Source organism: Bos indicus x Bos taurus, chromosome 27 (assembly GCF_003369695.1).
Source record: "Bos indicus x Bos taurus breed Angus x Brahman F1 hybrid chromosome 27, Bos_hybrid_MaternalHap_v2.0, whole genome shotgun sequence".
Taxonomy (NCBI): domain Eukaryota; kingdom Metazoa; phylum Chordata; class Mammalia; order Artiodactyla; family Bovidae; genus Bos; species Bos indicus x Bos taurus.
In genome coordinates, this window is record NC_040102.1 from 15,638,546 (window position 1) to 15,654,076 (window position 15,531).

Consider the following 15,531-nt stretch of genomic DNA (forward strand, 5'->3'; position numbering starts at 1 on the left):
TTCCCAACATGCCCTGCGGCGTGCGTCACGGGGCGTACCACCACGCCAGATCTCGCGGGGGGATAACGGGGCGGGGAGCGAAAGTCCTAACGAATGATGGATGCAGGTCCTCCGCATCTTCTTGACGTCTTTCTGTTTGTGTCTTCCTCGATCCGTATGCGAACCCTCCACCGAGCCTCCCGCAACATTCATTCTCGGAATGGATTCTCCCGTAGCCGGGGCAACGCGCCACAGAAGGTCTCCGCGGCTAGGCGAGCGTGCGGACCGGCTGCGTGGCTAGGTCCAGCGCGGGAATAGCTCGCGCGGGGGCTGCTTCGTGGCGCTGGTCGCTCCTGCAGCTTAGCTTGGACTGGAGCTGGGACAATCTGATCTCTGATCTTTGTACCCTTCTCCGAGGCGACTTGGTACTCGCAGCCATCAGGTACTGTCTTTTAGATACCTAGCTACTCTGAACCTCTGTTTCCCTAATGGGACATCATTTTCCCCAGAAGTTTTCTGTCCCTCCTTCATCCCCTAGGGCACTTTATCTATAACTTTGGAAGGGTACTTGCCGTGTTCCACTGTGTTATACTTGCCTTGTCTAAGACAAGATAAGCTCCCTAACAGCAGTATCTATGCCTTTTAAAATCTCAGTTTTATGACTTCTACCAGCAAGCCCTACTCAGGAGGGTTTTGCAAAACGTTAAATAAGTGAATGAGTGATTTTGCCAATGCTGTTCAAGAAGAGTTAGTTCAGTTCAGTCACTCAGTCGTGTCCGACTCTTTGTGACGCCACGAATCACAGTACGCCAGGCCTCCCTGTAGTGGAAAAATTCAAGGCAAAAACTCCCCTTTTGTTCCCTTTCCTTTCTATCCTCTGTGTCACACTTCGTTGGGTGGTTCCTATCTTCCTGGAGCCCACAATTTAGTGAGGGAAAACAGCAGTTAATTCAAGATCCTTACAATTCAGTTCAGTTCAGTCGCTCAATCATGTCCGACTCTTTGCGACCCCATGAACTGCAGCACGCCGGGCCTCCCTATCCATCACCAACTCCCAGAGTCCACCCAAACCCATGTCCATCGAGTCAATGATGCCAGCCAACCGTCTCATCCTCTGTTGTCCCCTTCTCCTGCCCTCAATCTTTCCCAGCATCAGGGTCTTTTCCAATGAGTCAGCTCTTCACATGTGGTGGCCAAAGTATTGGAGTTTCAGCCTCAACATCAGTCCTTCCAATGAACACCCAGGACTGATCTCCTTTAGGATGGACTAGTTGGATTTCCTTGCAGTCCAAAGGACTTCAAGAGTCTTCTCCAACACCACAGTTTAAAAGCATCAATTCTTCAGTGCTCAGCTTTCTTTATAGTCCAACTCTCACATCCATACATGACCACTAGAAAAACCAAGTGAGGGAAAACAGCAGTTAATTTAAGATCCCTACAAGGTGAATGTAAAATAACCCAATATAAAATAAGCATCCATGATCAGGGCTGGGAGAGGGAAGTACATGGCGCTATGATGAAGTGGATTAAGGAAGTGAAGAATGAGCTAAACAATCAGAACGACCAGTATTTATTGAGGAAGGAAAGGGGTAGGCACAGTGAAGTACCTGCCGAAAGTGAAAGAGCATGTGCTAGTGTCCTGTGGTTGGAGAGAGGCGGACTTGAGAACTGAAAGACAGTTGGAGCTTAGGTTCCAGGGAGAGGGGTTCCAATGGTGACAGGTGAGGGTGATAGTGGCCTTATGAGCCATTTAAAGGATTTGAGCCCCTGTAGCAGCACAGGAAGACTTTAAGGTTACAGTGGAGATGGAGCCTTGAAACATGAAACAAATTGAATTAGTGCCCTCCAACGGACTGACTTTTAGTTTTAAAGCATAGGTGATCAGAGGCAGGATGGCAAGGAGGAGGAGAGGATGAGCCACAGATTCAAATAGGCAATCCTGTCATTGAAACAGCTTGCTCTAAATTCAAGGCAGAAGTTTCTTACCTTGGATTATAAACTGGGAAGTGTAAGCCAATGTTTGTTTTATTCATCAACCTATGTGTCCAGTATCTAGATATAGTTGGCTTCAAAAATATTACCATGAAATGGAGGCAAGTATTCTTAGCTCTTTGGTCCAACTTTTTAGAACGTATCTAATTAAAGGAAACATCTGAAAACATAGTTGCATATTTAGAGTGATATTTCAAGAACTCATAGTTGCAGTCTGCTCTATAACAAATACTCTGAATTCCTTGTAGCTTTTGTCTTGCTGTTCTTCGTGTTTATCTTGCTTAGTCAATTGTCCTCTCTTCCTATCCCTGTTGTGAACTGATTTTGCCAAGTGGCACATTTGTTATATACATTTAAACTTGAAAAAATTCAAGAACTATAGGGTAATGCCTAGGTGTGTTGTGCATTCTGTAAAAGTAAGTTATAATTTTTAATACAAGGGACAATGTATGTTTAGATAGAAGGGTTTAAACTAAAAACGACTGCCTTATATAATCTTTCAGTCAGCTTTGAACTTCTCAAAAGAAGGATGTTGTTTATACAGTATTTATACCACACTGTACCGTCATAATATTACTGTTTGTGATGGATGAATGGGAGTGCCACAGATAAACATTTCTTTGTAATTTGTGGATGTATTTCAGCTGGAGACTCAAGGGGAAGGTTCGTGGTGATAATTTTGAGTCTCTGTTATTCCCCCTCGGCCCCACAAAGTAGATTCTTTCCCCATGTATAGCTTGGGACTGTTGTTTTATGATGTAACTATGTGCATGTTAACACTCATAGTTTGGACTGAAACTATTTTGGACTGAAAGTTAGAATCACCTTTTCCCTAAATTTTCTCCTGTATTTTTCAGTGTAGAGTAGAATTTTGCTGTAGAAGTAGCACTAAGAAACCCACTGAAGTCACCAGCATAGAGCACCCAGCCAACAGGGAGCAGCCATGCCTGCGGAAGGAGGGAAGACGGATATGGAGAGGATTGGCCTCTTCAGTGAGATGGAATATATCACTGTGGGGGATAAATATGTGTCACAGTTTAATCGTAAGTATAATTTGGTTTTCTTTACAGCCTAAGAGTGGATGTTCCCTCTATAAAATTTTGATTTTAATGTTTGTTAAATGATCTTTTTGAATGGTCTGTATTTTAAAGCTTTAGGTATAAAGTTGAAAACACCTGTGAAATTTTAGTAGCAGTAAGAGATCTTTTTTTTTGTAAGATCAGGAAGCTCGTTTTCTTGGACTATCCTACTTTCATATATTCTCCTCATAGGTATTTGTATTTATTTTCAAGGTGCCTGGCAGTTTTCTTCCAGAAATTTTTTTTGTTTGTTTGTTGTTGTCTAGTCGCTAAGTTGTGTTCAACTCTTTTGCAAGCCCATGGACTGTAGCCCTCCAGGCTCCTCTGTCTGTGGGATTTCTCAGACAAGAATACTAGAGTGAGTTGCCATTTCCTTCTCCAGGGAATCTTCTGGACCCAGGAATCGCCCCAATCTCCTGTCACTCCTGCATTGGCAGGCAGATTCTTTACCACTGGCATCCCACCTGGAAAGCCCAAAAAGGGAATCACAGCCATGAAGGGACTGAACCATTGGCTTTTTTTTTTTCCCTTAGTTGGGACACTACTATACAAATAGCATTTACATTTACATCTAAAATGGCCGTGTATGATCACTTTCTTGAAAATGAAGTGCCAAATAAATACCTGAGAGATTTTTAGAAGAGTCATAAATAAAACAATAAAAAAGAATATGCTGATACGGAACATCTCTAAGATAAATTGTTAAAAAGGCAAGATGCGAAACAGTTTCCTATGGGAAAGCATTGGGTTCAGTGACCTGTAAGGCCTCTTCCAGCTCTCAGATTCAGAGTTTAAGAGAATCTCAATCTAATTATTAAAATGTTTTAATGGAAATGCCTTAGTTCTTACTGTCAGTGAAGCCTTTGATATGGATCTTTCAGTGACCATTTTGAAACAGCATTTAAGAGCTCAAAACTCAATGGCTTGAATCACATTTTGAAACTTTTCTCTGTTGCCCTGGTGTTCTAGTGGCAAGGATCAGGAAAGTTTTCTATTATTTTTCATGTCCTTTTATTAATGGTGAGCTCAAAATTGTCATATTCCTATTTTATCTTTAAAGGACCTTTTAATGAATCTGCAAGCAAAAATAGACAGATTCTACCCGGGGGATCCAAAGAAATGTCCAATCTCCAGGCAGGTTATTTTGACCCCCATTTTGTAAGGATTTTTGAAGGTGAAAGCTATGTCAATCCGAATCAAGTGAGGAGACGGTACATGATGGAAGAAGCCAAGAAAAATCTAAGCAAAGCGTTCCTCCCTAGTAATGGAGAGAAAAAGCCGTAAGTATTGGGGAGAAAATCTTAAATCTATCTCCTGCATCACTCTCTCTCCTCCAGCCTAAATTGTTGATTTTTCTGTAGGACTTACTTATGTATGACTCATTTTTTAAAGTGTGACTTTGAGGTTAAGTTTGTGTTAGATGGAGACAATTATATTAGGTGATTTAAGTTGCGGGGTAATTGATTAAGTAGATTCTCATTGTCACATTAAATTTTTAGTCATCTATGTCACTATTTTCTATCAGTTTATACTAATAAAGCCAACTAAATAATGAAAATAAGTTTTAGTTGAAAATTTTGCAATAGTCAGACTAGAAAAAAAATTGCCTTGGGTCATCAAGTCTGTGGCCTTGACTATTTTTTCTGCTTTTTAAAACTTTAAAAAAGTATAAATAAAAAATGTGAAATTAGAAATCTTTTTTGGGTAAAAAGGATAATTTATCAAAGGTACATTGTTTAAAAATCATGATGAAGTTACATGTAGGGGCTTAACGGTATTTTAGTTGTAAAAATTGTCAGGATAAGTTTCTTTTTTTTTAACCTTTAAATCCTTAAACTGATAAAATCATATGATCTATATGATATACTATAGCTGAGTTTTATAATATGATGTTAATTCACACTCAGTAACATTGACTCTCAATCTAGAGTTTATGACAGATGAGGATTAGTTGAAAAATAATTTTGTGCTTATTTGTGATTTTGAGATTAGTAAAGCTTCAGTCTTCCAAGGTAAATTGTCTTTATTAAAAGTAGAGAATGTCTTCTTTTCTGTTATTATAGTTTATCTTTTCCTACCTTTGTACACTTTGGAGAAGTGTGAACTATTTATTATTATTATTACTACTTTTTTGGGGTTTCTTTCTTTTCTTCGTAGATGTAAATTCCAATGTGTATTTTTGGGGCTACTACTTTATTTCTTTTTCATGTAACATATGTATTTTATCCTTTAAACAACTTTTTTCGTGTTCAACTTTCCCATCCCCTGGAACTAATATAATATTGTCAATAAACTATGCTTACATAAAAAATAACTTTAGAAAAAACAGCGGAAGAACACACAAAGGGTCTATTTATTCTTGTGGTTAATTGAACTAATGTAAACTCTTCTAACCTCCTAGAGATTGCTAAAGCTTTGTTTATGTAGAACATTTAAAATGGAATTTTTGACTTTGAATAATAGGGAAAAGTAGATTAAAAAAATAACAAAAGAGTTTGTTTTTTTCTTACCAAAGTTAGGCAAGTCAAATCTACTGCGTATATTTTGCTTCTCTTTCAATAATATTTTATAAATTTTGGTAAAATACATATAACACAAAGTTAACTATTTGAACTTGCTTCTTTTTGTTCTCGTTAACACTGTATTTAAGCTGTGGATTAGGAAGTTACTATGGAACCATAGGGGGACCAGTCCCGTTTTTCAGTGCTCAGTCTAAACCCAAAGAAAAATATGAGCCACCTGGAAAGAATTTATACACAAACCCAGGAAAGAAAGGAACTGGATATGGGTAAGATATTCCAATACTTTCATATCATTTGTTTTGAATTTAAAAAATTTAATTTCTGAACCCTGAAGTCATCATCATTATTTTCCTTCCTTAGCTATGCAAATATTACCATAGGTAAGCAGTTTTCACACTCTTCTGATCTCTATGATGCAGCAAAACTAAATAACAAGGTAAAGGAATCTCCTGTAACTTATTTCAATCTTTCTCTTATTTAGTTGACTTAGAGAATTCACTTGTGATCCAATTAGGGTTTATTTTGTTTTATCTATTTGTGTTATGTGGGCAATGGCAGATTGATGTTTAGGAATTGTAATAATTTTACCATTTTGATTTTACATTCCCTGGCTGAGCTTTAATTCCTGCCATAGTTTATCTTCCATCTCTCTAAACTAGCTGTGAGACTTCTGTCAGTGTGGCCCGATCAACTCTGCTCTATTTTGATTCTAAGCATTGTATCCTAATCCTTAGCTGTATTCCCAACACACCCTAATATTTTGCACCTAAGAAAGTAGTGGTAGTCCTTTTGGGCTGATCAGGCCATTATGGTGAGTGAACAGAATGGAAGAGTGTTGGGGAGAAGGGAGGAAGTAGAGACTAGAGAAGAATATAAGCTTTTAAATTTTCATTTTTTTTTCAGCATGCAGTCTTCAATAATTTTGGCTATGGTGACTTTAAATGGCAGTGAGATAGATGGAGGAGGGCATGGCAACCCACTCCAGTATTCTTGCCTGAAGAATCCCCATGGATAGAGGAGCCTAGCGGGCTATAATCCATAGGGTCGCACAGAGTCGGACACGACTGAAGTGACTTAGCATGCGTGCACACACGAGATAGAAGGATAGTGGCCAGTTTTGCAAATGGGCATGTCCAAACCCAGGAAAAGTTTTCTGTTAAATTGATAAACCTTGGTCATTTGAAAATAGTCATCTCTTGTTTCTAGTATGGACTCTTCACTTTATATAAGATTCTATGTAAACTACTTTTTACATAGATTAGAATAATATATTCTATAGGAATGATACCTAAGATATAAATACGTACAAGGCAGTTTTATCAATAGCTTAGTAATTAATCTTTCATCCTAAGTTTATGGATATAAGATACTTTTCTCTCTTTAGAATAAAACTCTTTCATTCCACATTTAGAACTTACTATTCATAAGTCAGAAATTTTATGTCCCTGAATTTCCTAAAATAATATTGTAACATAAAAGTGTTGTAATTTAAAAAGTAAGTATTCCTTATTCTTAGGAGAAAAGCTGACTTTTTTTTGAAGGCCTACCGTGTGCCAGGTACTTTGAATACATGATCACATTTAATCTTTGTCGCAGCATTAAGGGTCGGGGGAATGTTATGATCGTCATTTATAATTGAAGAAAATGTGACACTGAAAGGGTCAGTAACTTTCCCAGTGTCCCAGGGAAATGCTAGAAAGCAGGAAGGAGTTAGGGCTTGAACTAGAAACTGACTTTTATTTTTAATGCATTATATCATATTATAGAAAGTTAATAAAAGATTTGCTCAAGTGATATATCTATATACATCAAATAAGTTTATATTCAAGATGAACAATCATAGCTGTGCTTCTTCCTAAGCATAATCTTTTGTATCATAAAAATAGAACATAGCAAAGGAATGTTTTAAAAAAGTGAACCCAGCAGTATATACTTAAACAATCTACATGCTTATATTAAAATTTAAAGTTAAATTAACTTTATGTTACTTGCAGTGTTTAGTGATTTTTGCTATCTAATATAATTTCAAACTCCTTAATTTACAGAAAGAGAATGAAGAACATCGTCGTTTACTTAAAGGGACAGCTTTCAAATTAAATCTTTACCCAAGGGAATATTTTGATACCAATCCTTACATGTCTGAGAAACCTTTACCACCAATTAAAAAAGTAGAGAAGAAAGAAACAGTTGGAAACCCTTTTAAGCCCTCTTCTCCTGGCAAAAAGGCAAGTTAAAGTTTTTAGAATGAAAAAATATTAAGCATCATATAGAAATGTTGCCTCTTGCTGTCATATTATTTCATTTCCCATTTGTTTATATTCATGCCATGAATCATGGAACCCGTTTTGATGAAATTATGATAAGTCATAGAGTGTGGATACCATAAGGAATAATTATGCCCTTATGAAATAATTATTCAGTTCAGTTCAGTTCAGTTCAGTCTCTCAGTTGTGTCCAACTCTTTGCGACCCCATGAATCGCAGCATGCCAGGCCTCCCTGTCCATCACCAACTCCCAGAGTTCACTCAGACTCAAGTCCATCGAGTCAGTGATGCCATCCAGCCGTCTCATCCTCTGTCGTCCCCTTCTCCTCCTGCCCCCAATCCCTCCCAGCATCAGACTCTTTTCCAATGAGTCAACTCTTCACATGAGGTGGCCAAAGTACTGGAGTTTCAGCTTTAGCATCATTCCTTCCAAAGAAATGCCAGGGCTGATCTCCGCAGAATGGACTGGTTGGATCTCCTTGCAGTCCAAGGGACTCTTAAGAATCTTCTCCAACACTACAGTTCAAAAGCATCAATTCTTCGGCGCTCAGCCTTCTTCACAGTCCAACTCTCACATACATACATGACCACAGGAAAAACCATAGCCTTGACTAAACGGACCTTTGTTGGCAAAGTAGTGTCTGCTTTTGAATATGCTATCTAGGTTGGTCATAACTTTCCTTCCAAGGAGTAAGCGTCTTTTAATTTCATGGCTGCAGTCACCATCTGCAGTGATTTTGGAGCCCCCAAAATAAAGTCTGACACTGTTTCCACTGTTTCCCCATCTATTTCCCATGAAGTGGTGGGACCGGATGCCATGATCTTCGTTTTCTGAATGTTGAGCTTTAAGCCAACTTTTTCACTCTCCACTTTCACTTTCCTCAAGAGGCTTTTTAGTTCCTCTTCACTTTCTGCCATAAGGGCGGTGTCATCTGCATATCTGAGGTTATTGATATTTCTCCCGGCAATCTTGATTCCAGCTTGTGTTTTTTCCAGTCCAGCGTTTCTCATGATGTACTCTGCATAGAAGTTAAATAAGCAGCGTAACAATATACAGCCTTGACGTACTCCTTTTCCTATTTGGAACCAGTCTCTTGTTCCATGTCCAGTTCTAACTGTTGCTTCCTGACCTGCATACAGATTTCTCAAGAGGCAGGTCAGGTGGTCTGGTATTCCCATCTCTTTCAGAATTTCCCACAGTTTATTGTGATCCACACAGTCAAAGGCTTTGGCATAGTCAATAAAGCAGAAATAGATATTTTTCTGGAACTCTCTTGCTTTTTCCATGATCCAGCGGATGTTGGCAATTTGATCTCTGGTTCCTTTGCCTTTTCTAAAACCAGCTTGAACATCAGGAAGTTCACGGTTCATGTATTGCTGAAATAATTATTACTCATCTCTAAAAGTATTTTAATTTACAATGAATTTTCTAAGCACCTGTCTATATCTTAGGTATAGTTTTTCTCAAAACCATAAAAAGTTAGGCCATCTTTAGTTTTTGAAGGGTGGTTAAAATGAAGTGTCTCCCTTCTGCTGAGGTTTACAAGTGTGAATAAAAATCAAAATCTCCCTTATAGTTTATAGACTTAGTTTATACCTTAGTTTTTTTTTCTGTGAATTGTGTGTTCCTTTTCTTGCAAATGTTCAATTAAGATATTTGTCTTTTTCGTATTGATCTGTAAGATCTTTTCATATATTAAGGATATTGTTTTATCATTTTTGTTGAAAATAATTTTTCTAGTCTGTTGAGTCTTTGACTTTGGTTATAATATTCTGTTCTATTCAGAAATAGCAATAATGATTTATCATTATAAAATATAAACTTTATAATGATAAAAACACATAAAATAATGATTTTGTCAGTCCTCTGTGCTGAGTTTGTGTCATTCTCAGAATAACTTTCCTTCCCAGCAACGTTAGTGAAATATGCATTCTTGATTTCTTAACTAGTTTTATCTTTTTGCATTTAAATTTTCATCTGGAATATATTTTGATGGTAAGAACAAGGTAAGGATCGAGCTTTTATCTTTTTCAAAATTCAGTTTTATGGACAGAAGGATGCTTTGAGGGGAGGATGTGTTCCATATCTTGATTGCCTTTGTGGTTTCAAGGGTGTATCAGCCAGTCAGTTCAATAGCTCAGATGTGTCTGACTCTTTGCGACCCCATGGACTGCAGCACGCCAGGCCTTCCTGTCCATCACCAACTCCCAGAGTTTACTCAAACTCATATCCATTGAGTCAGTGATGCCATCCAACCATCTCATCCTCTGTTGTCCCCTTCTCCTCCTGCCCTCAATCTTTCCCAGCATCAGGGTCTTTTCAAATGAGTCAGCTCTTTGCATCAGGTGGCCAAAGTATTGGAGTTTCAGCTTCAACATCAGTCCTTCCAATGAACACCCAGGGTGTTCATTTAGGATGACTGGTTGGATCTCCTGGCAGTCCAAGGGACTCTCAAGAGTCTTCTCCAACACCACAGTTCAAAAGCATCAATTCTTCAGCACTCAGCTTTCTTCATAGTCCAACTCTCATATCCATACATAACTACTGGAAAAACCACATCTGTCAAAACTCACAGAATCTGTAAACTTAAAATGGGTGCAGCTTATTATACTTGGACTTAAGTAAAAATTTTTTTTAAAGAGCCAATTGTTCCTGATCTCACAGATAGAATAATTAACACCCCTGTTTTGAAATGCCACTTTATCAAATCAAAATTCCCAGTTTTAGTGTTTTTTTCCCCCTGAATTTTCATTCTATTTAATTGATATTTATTTCTATCAGTACCAAACTATTTTTAATTATTATTGCATTTTAATATTGGGTGGTCTAGTCTCTTCTTATTCTTAAAATAAGTTTATATGACTGTTTTCCAGTAGTATTATTTAGAACTTTGGAATTATTTTGTGAAGTTCTGAGGAAAAAAGACCTTTGGTGTTTTGCTCTAAATTGAGATCTTTAGATTTTAGATTGTATTAGCATTTTTATACTTTGAATCTTCTTATCTAGAATTAAGCTACTTACAGAAACCTTTATTTGTCTTGTAGATTTTTATATTTTGTTTCACATAGATTTATGTATCATATTTATTCTTATTTTAAGGTCCTGGTCAATAGTTTCTTTTCCCCATCAATCCCCTTATATTATTTGTTCTTATTAAAACATCTGATTTTTTTAAAGTAACTGGCACTTTATTAAATTTTATATTCTAATAGGTATTTCATTGATTCTCTTTGGATCTTTAGATATATGATTATATTATCTGCAAATAACTTTGCTCCTTCCTTTCCAATATTTCTCTCTCTCATGTCATGCTTGTGCCCAGTGTTTAGACATGATATGGGGATCATGGGAACACCTCTAGCGTTCATGTTTAAATAAATAAGACTAAATCAGGAATGTTTGTAGAATTATGTTGAATGTTTTAGTATAATCTATCTAGACCATCTATGTTTTTCTCCATTAACTTATTATAAGGTGAGTAAAAGTAATAGATTTCTTGAAGTGATTCTCACTTGACTGTGTTGTATTAATCTTTAAGTGTGATACTGTGTTTTATTTGTTAATATTTTATTAAGTATTTTTGCATCAATTATAAGTGTTGTGACTGGTCTGTATTTTTTACATTCCTTGTTGTATTTTGATATAAGTAGATGCTAGCATCTTAAAGTAAGAGTTTAATAGCATCAAATATATCTTTTCCTTGAAAATTTAAAAGACTTCTCATAGTAAATGTTCTGAGCTTAATTTCTTACATGATGTCCATCTGTTTTCTGTAGGTGTCCTCTCTTTGAGTCACTTTGACAATATTTTTCTTTGAGAACCATTCATTTAATTCAGGTTTTCAAATTTGTCAATGTAGAGGTATAAAAAAATACTATCTTACAGTTTTTGATATTCCATATATGTATAGATTTCTTCCACCTGTTTCTCAATCTTCATAATATAGATTTACCTGTTAATTTTTTAAGCATCATCTGGTGAGTTGGTTTACTTACCATATATATTTTTCCATTTTCTATTCATCTGTTTTGCTTTTACATCAGTTAATTAATCAACTGTATTTTCTTTAGATTCCTTATTATTTGTTGCTTTTAAACTAATCCATGTCTCAATCTTGATAACTTGAAAAATAACAACCATATCTTTCAAATAAATCACATTTTCTTATATATCTGGCTTAGACACTGTAAGAGAAAGGATGCCTAATTAAATGGATTATTGTGATTGAATAGAGTTTTCTTGGTGACCATATATGATGAAAATCCTGTTAATATGTATCAGTTTAAAAAGTCAAAGTAAATGTTTGTTTTGCATATAGGTCAAAAATGATTGACTTCTCTTAATAGATTACAAGAAAAGTACAACGTATGGTACAGTTATTCCTCAGTATCAATGGGGGATTGGTTTCAAGACCACTGCCCGCTACCAGAATACCAAAATTCAAGGATGCTCAGGTCCCTTACATAAAATGGCCTAGTATGTGTGTGTAACCTTTGCACATCCTCCTGTATAACGTAAATCATCTCTAGACTACTTACAATATCTAAGACAATGCAAATGCTATGTAAATAGTTTCCTGTGCATGTCAAGTTCAACTTTTCTTTTGGGGAACTTTCTGGAATTCTTTATTTAAAAAATATTTTCACCCTGAGATTGGATGAATTTGAGGATGCAGACCTTGCTGGTGTGGAGGACTGATTGTGGGTTATGTTTGCCTCTTACTCTCTTTTTCTATGTGCTTTTCCTTTATTTATATTAAAAACTTTTTTTTCAGTATCTTCCCCATCATTTACTGATGTTTACTGAACTCGTCTTGTGCCAGGCTTCCTTTTGGATAAACCTTACTTCTGGCCTCATCTTTCATCCTCTGGTTCTGAACCCTAACTTCTTCCTGTATCAAAATACATGTGACCTGGCTCTCACTCCCTCAGGAATGGACTCACATCCTGTGTAGTTCATAGCCTGATCTGATAAACTCACTAATATATTAACTGTTGGCAATAGTTTAGAATATTACCTTCTTATAACTATATGCATTTTAATAGAGAACTTTTGGAATTATTGTGTCTTAACCCATAAAATTGGTGGTAGGAAGACCCTTTGATGGTATTTGAATTAAACAGAATAAACAGCTTTCTTTAAATGTAAAACCAGCTCCATGTACAGTACACAAATATGTATGACCTTTTTCACATTTAATTTTTGTCAGAAGCATTTTGACAGAACCACATTAAATTGTCTCATTTTTACTTGTAGGCTGGTGGAATGAAGGCAGGAACATTTGATCCTTACCCTTCACATTCTGCTGACCCTTACGTGGTTAAATTGAAAAGCCCATCCAGCAAAAGTGCTAAGGTTTTCCATCCGCCAGGTGGACCAAAAAGCAGACCAATTGAAAGTATAATGGCTTTGAATGTCAAAAGGTAGTAATATTAGCCCATAAATTATTTCCTGCTTTTAGATTTCTTCAGAGTAATATCTTTTATTTATATATACTTTTAAAAGTTGACAAATCTGGGTGACTTTAGAAATCTCAGCTGCTTCTTTATACCTGCCCTCCCCTGTAGAAGTTCTTTCCCATCTTCTGAAATTCCCAATTGAAAAAGCTTAATTTATCTGTACCAAACAGACACAGGTTCGATCCCTGGGTTGGGAAGGTCCCCTGGAGAAGCAAATGGCAACCTACTCCAGTATTCTTGCCTGGAGAATCCCATGGATGGAGGAGCCTGGTGGGCTACAGTCCATAGAGTCACAAAGAGTCAGACATGACTGAAGTGACTTAGCATGCATACATGCATATATATATATATTTCACTTAGCAGTACATATTAACATTGTCTGTTTCTTAAAAGGATCTTTTGACTCATTAAATTGTTAATCTCTGTATAGGCCCCAGACTCTCAGTGATTGTGTGGACTCTTAATGACACTTATTCTGTCTTTAACTTTTAAATAACCCTCTATGAGAACTAGAAATATTCTGATTAATTAAAAATACTTCGAGGAAAAGTATATGTATATTATTCACGTATCATAAAACTGATATATTTCCTAGGTTTTGAGCACTCTCAAAACTGAAAAGTTCTTAGAAGTTCAGAATATAATTTAGAAAAGGACAGCCTGTCATTCTTTTGTTATATGTGAAAGATCATAAATACTAATAATTCACTTGATTCCCTTTCTGCCTATTCACTAAAAAAGTTTTAATGCCAATTTGACTGACTTACATATTTCTAACTTCATTGTAATCATACAATGGATTGGGAAAAGGACATCAAATTCATATGCCTTTTGTAGAAACACTAGCATCTTTATTACTTGTAGATAATGATTGTAAGAACATCATTATTATAGTCACAAAAGTAAGGCTGCCCTTCATTATTTATATAGTTTAACTGTTGTCTATAGGAATATTTTTTTGCAGGCTAGTTGGTAGAGGATTCATTTGGGAAACAAAGATGTGGAGCCTTTTTTCCATGTCCTTTGACCTTTATCCTTTGACAACCGAACTGACAGTAAAGTTAGAATTTTCCTCAACACACTCACACTCAAATGAATGGAATTTTGTGTGGGGTGGGGAGGAGTGTGGTTTCAAGTTGTGTGGCTATCCGGAGAACAGAGCTGAGAAAATTCTATGATGCTCTAGCACACATGTTTAAAGCAAAGGAAAAAAGTATCGATTGTTCAGAAGTTTATCATTTGTTTAGTATTTTGAGTTTATTAAAATATCTTTTTTTTACATTATCACAAATATTATCCTAAATCAAGTTTTAGCTTCTTTTAGCCTAATTTTAAAACTCTGAGAAGTAGTATTTAAAAGTAGTAGTAGTATTTAGTCTCATAAACCATTTTTTCCCTCTTATATTACATTTTAAAAGTATATCTGATATACATGAAGCTTTTTCTTTAGTGAGAAAGTTTGGTTTTGTTTGGATTGTTAACTTTTAATTGCAAAATGTTTTTTTTACAAGAATACGCAGATTTATCAAATTAAATGTGCATTTATTTTCCAATTTTAGGGCACTAAATACGAAGAACTACAAGACTGCTTCAGTACAGTCCTATTAGCATCTGGAAGACAAATAACCTTACAGGTCCTGACTACCAGAAATACACTATCAAGTGCTTATTATTTGAAAAAGTATATAAGATGTGTGGAACAAATAGCTCAAACATTTAGAAGAAATTTAAGGCTGTGACTCTAATGCTCTTCCTTCTTTTCCTACTGTTACATCAATAAATGACTAGTATTTGTTAATAATTGCTCTGTTTCTTGATCTGTGTTTCTGAGGAGATGTTTAGGACTGTTTGAAACTGTTATAAAATCTCAAAGTGTACTCTTTAATTTGACATATTTTGCTCCTAACATTAAGAATATTGCCGAGTTGGAGGGTAGGTATGAAAATGGGGACTGGAGGGGTAGAACGTGCACAATGAATGCTTGTTTTTCTATTAAGTGGTATCGTTTTTCTGTTGTTTTTTTTTTTTCTGAGATTAATTTTTATTGGAGTGTAGTTGCTTTACAGTAGATTCTTATTTTGCTATTCCTTCTCGGAGGTATTTGGAGGTTGAGTTGACAGCTATCCAAGTGTCTCGGTCCATTAAAGCATTCTTAACATCAGGGAAGTACTGATCCAGTCTTATTTAATAGATTCTCATATACATGCGTTGTATAGTGAGGCAGATAGCTCGGTT

General features: G+C 36.1%; 1 protein-coding gene across 2 annotated transcripts; it reads left to right on the forward strand.

Annotated features, from left to right (window-relative positions):
* Positions 1–85: 85 nt before the first annotated feature.
* C27H4orf47 (chromosome 27 C4orf47 homolog) lies at positions 86–15,099 on the forward strand. 2 transcript variants are annotated; one of them, XM_027530003.1, is made up of 8 exons: positions 86–421; positions 2,829–3,014; positions 4,111–4,330; positions 5,701–5,838; positions 5,933–6,008; positions 7,618–7,797; positions 13,094–13,260; positions 14,856–15,099. In XM_027530003.1, the coding sequence occupies exons 2-8, from the start codon at positions 2,915–2,917 to the stop codon at positions 14,902–14,904; spliced, it is 930 nt and encodes a 309-aa protein (XP_027385804.1). In that variant the 5' UTR covers positions 86–421; positions 2,829–2,914; the 3' UTR covers positions 14,905–15,099. The 2 variants fall into 2 exon arrangements, with proteins under 2 accessions (XP_027385804.1, XP_027385805.1); XM_027530004.1 differs by lacking the exon at positions 13,094–13,260.
* The last annotated feature ends 432 nt before the right edge of the window (positions 15,100–15,531 follow it).

What these genes read in the sequence shown, in the direction of transcription:
- C27H4orf47 (XM_027530003.1), top strand. Translation starts at nt 2,915, where the DNA reads ATGCCTGCGGAAGGAGGGAAGACGGATATGGAGAGGATTGGCCTCTTC. An exon ending in ATATGTGTCACAGTTTAATC is followed by an intron (nt 3,015 to 4,110) that starts GTAAGTATAATT and finishes TTATCTTTAAAG; the next exon opens with GACCTTTTAATGAATCTGCA. An exon ending in CCTCTTCTCCTGGCAAAAAG is followed by an intron (nt 7,798 to 13,093) that starts GCAAGTTAAAGT and finishes TTTTACTTGTAG; the next exon opens with GCTGGTGGAATGAAGGCAGG.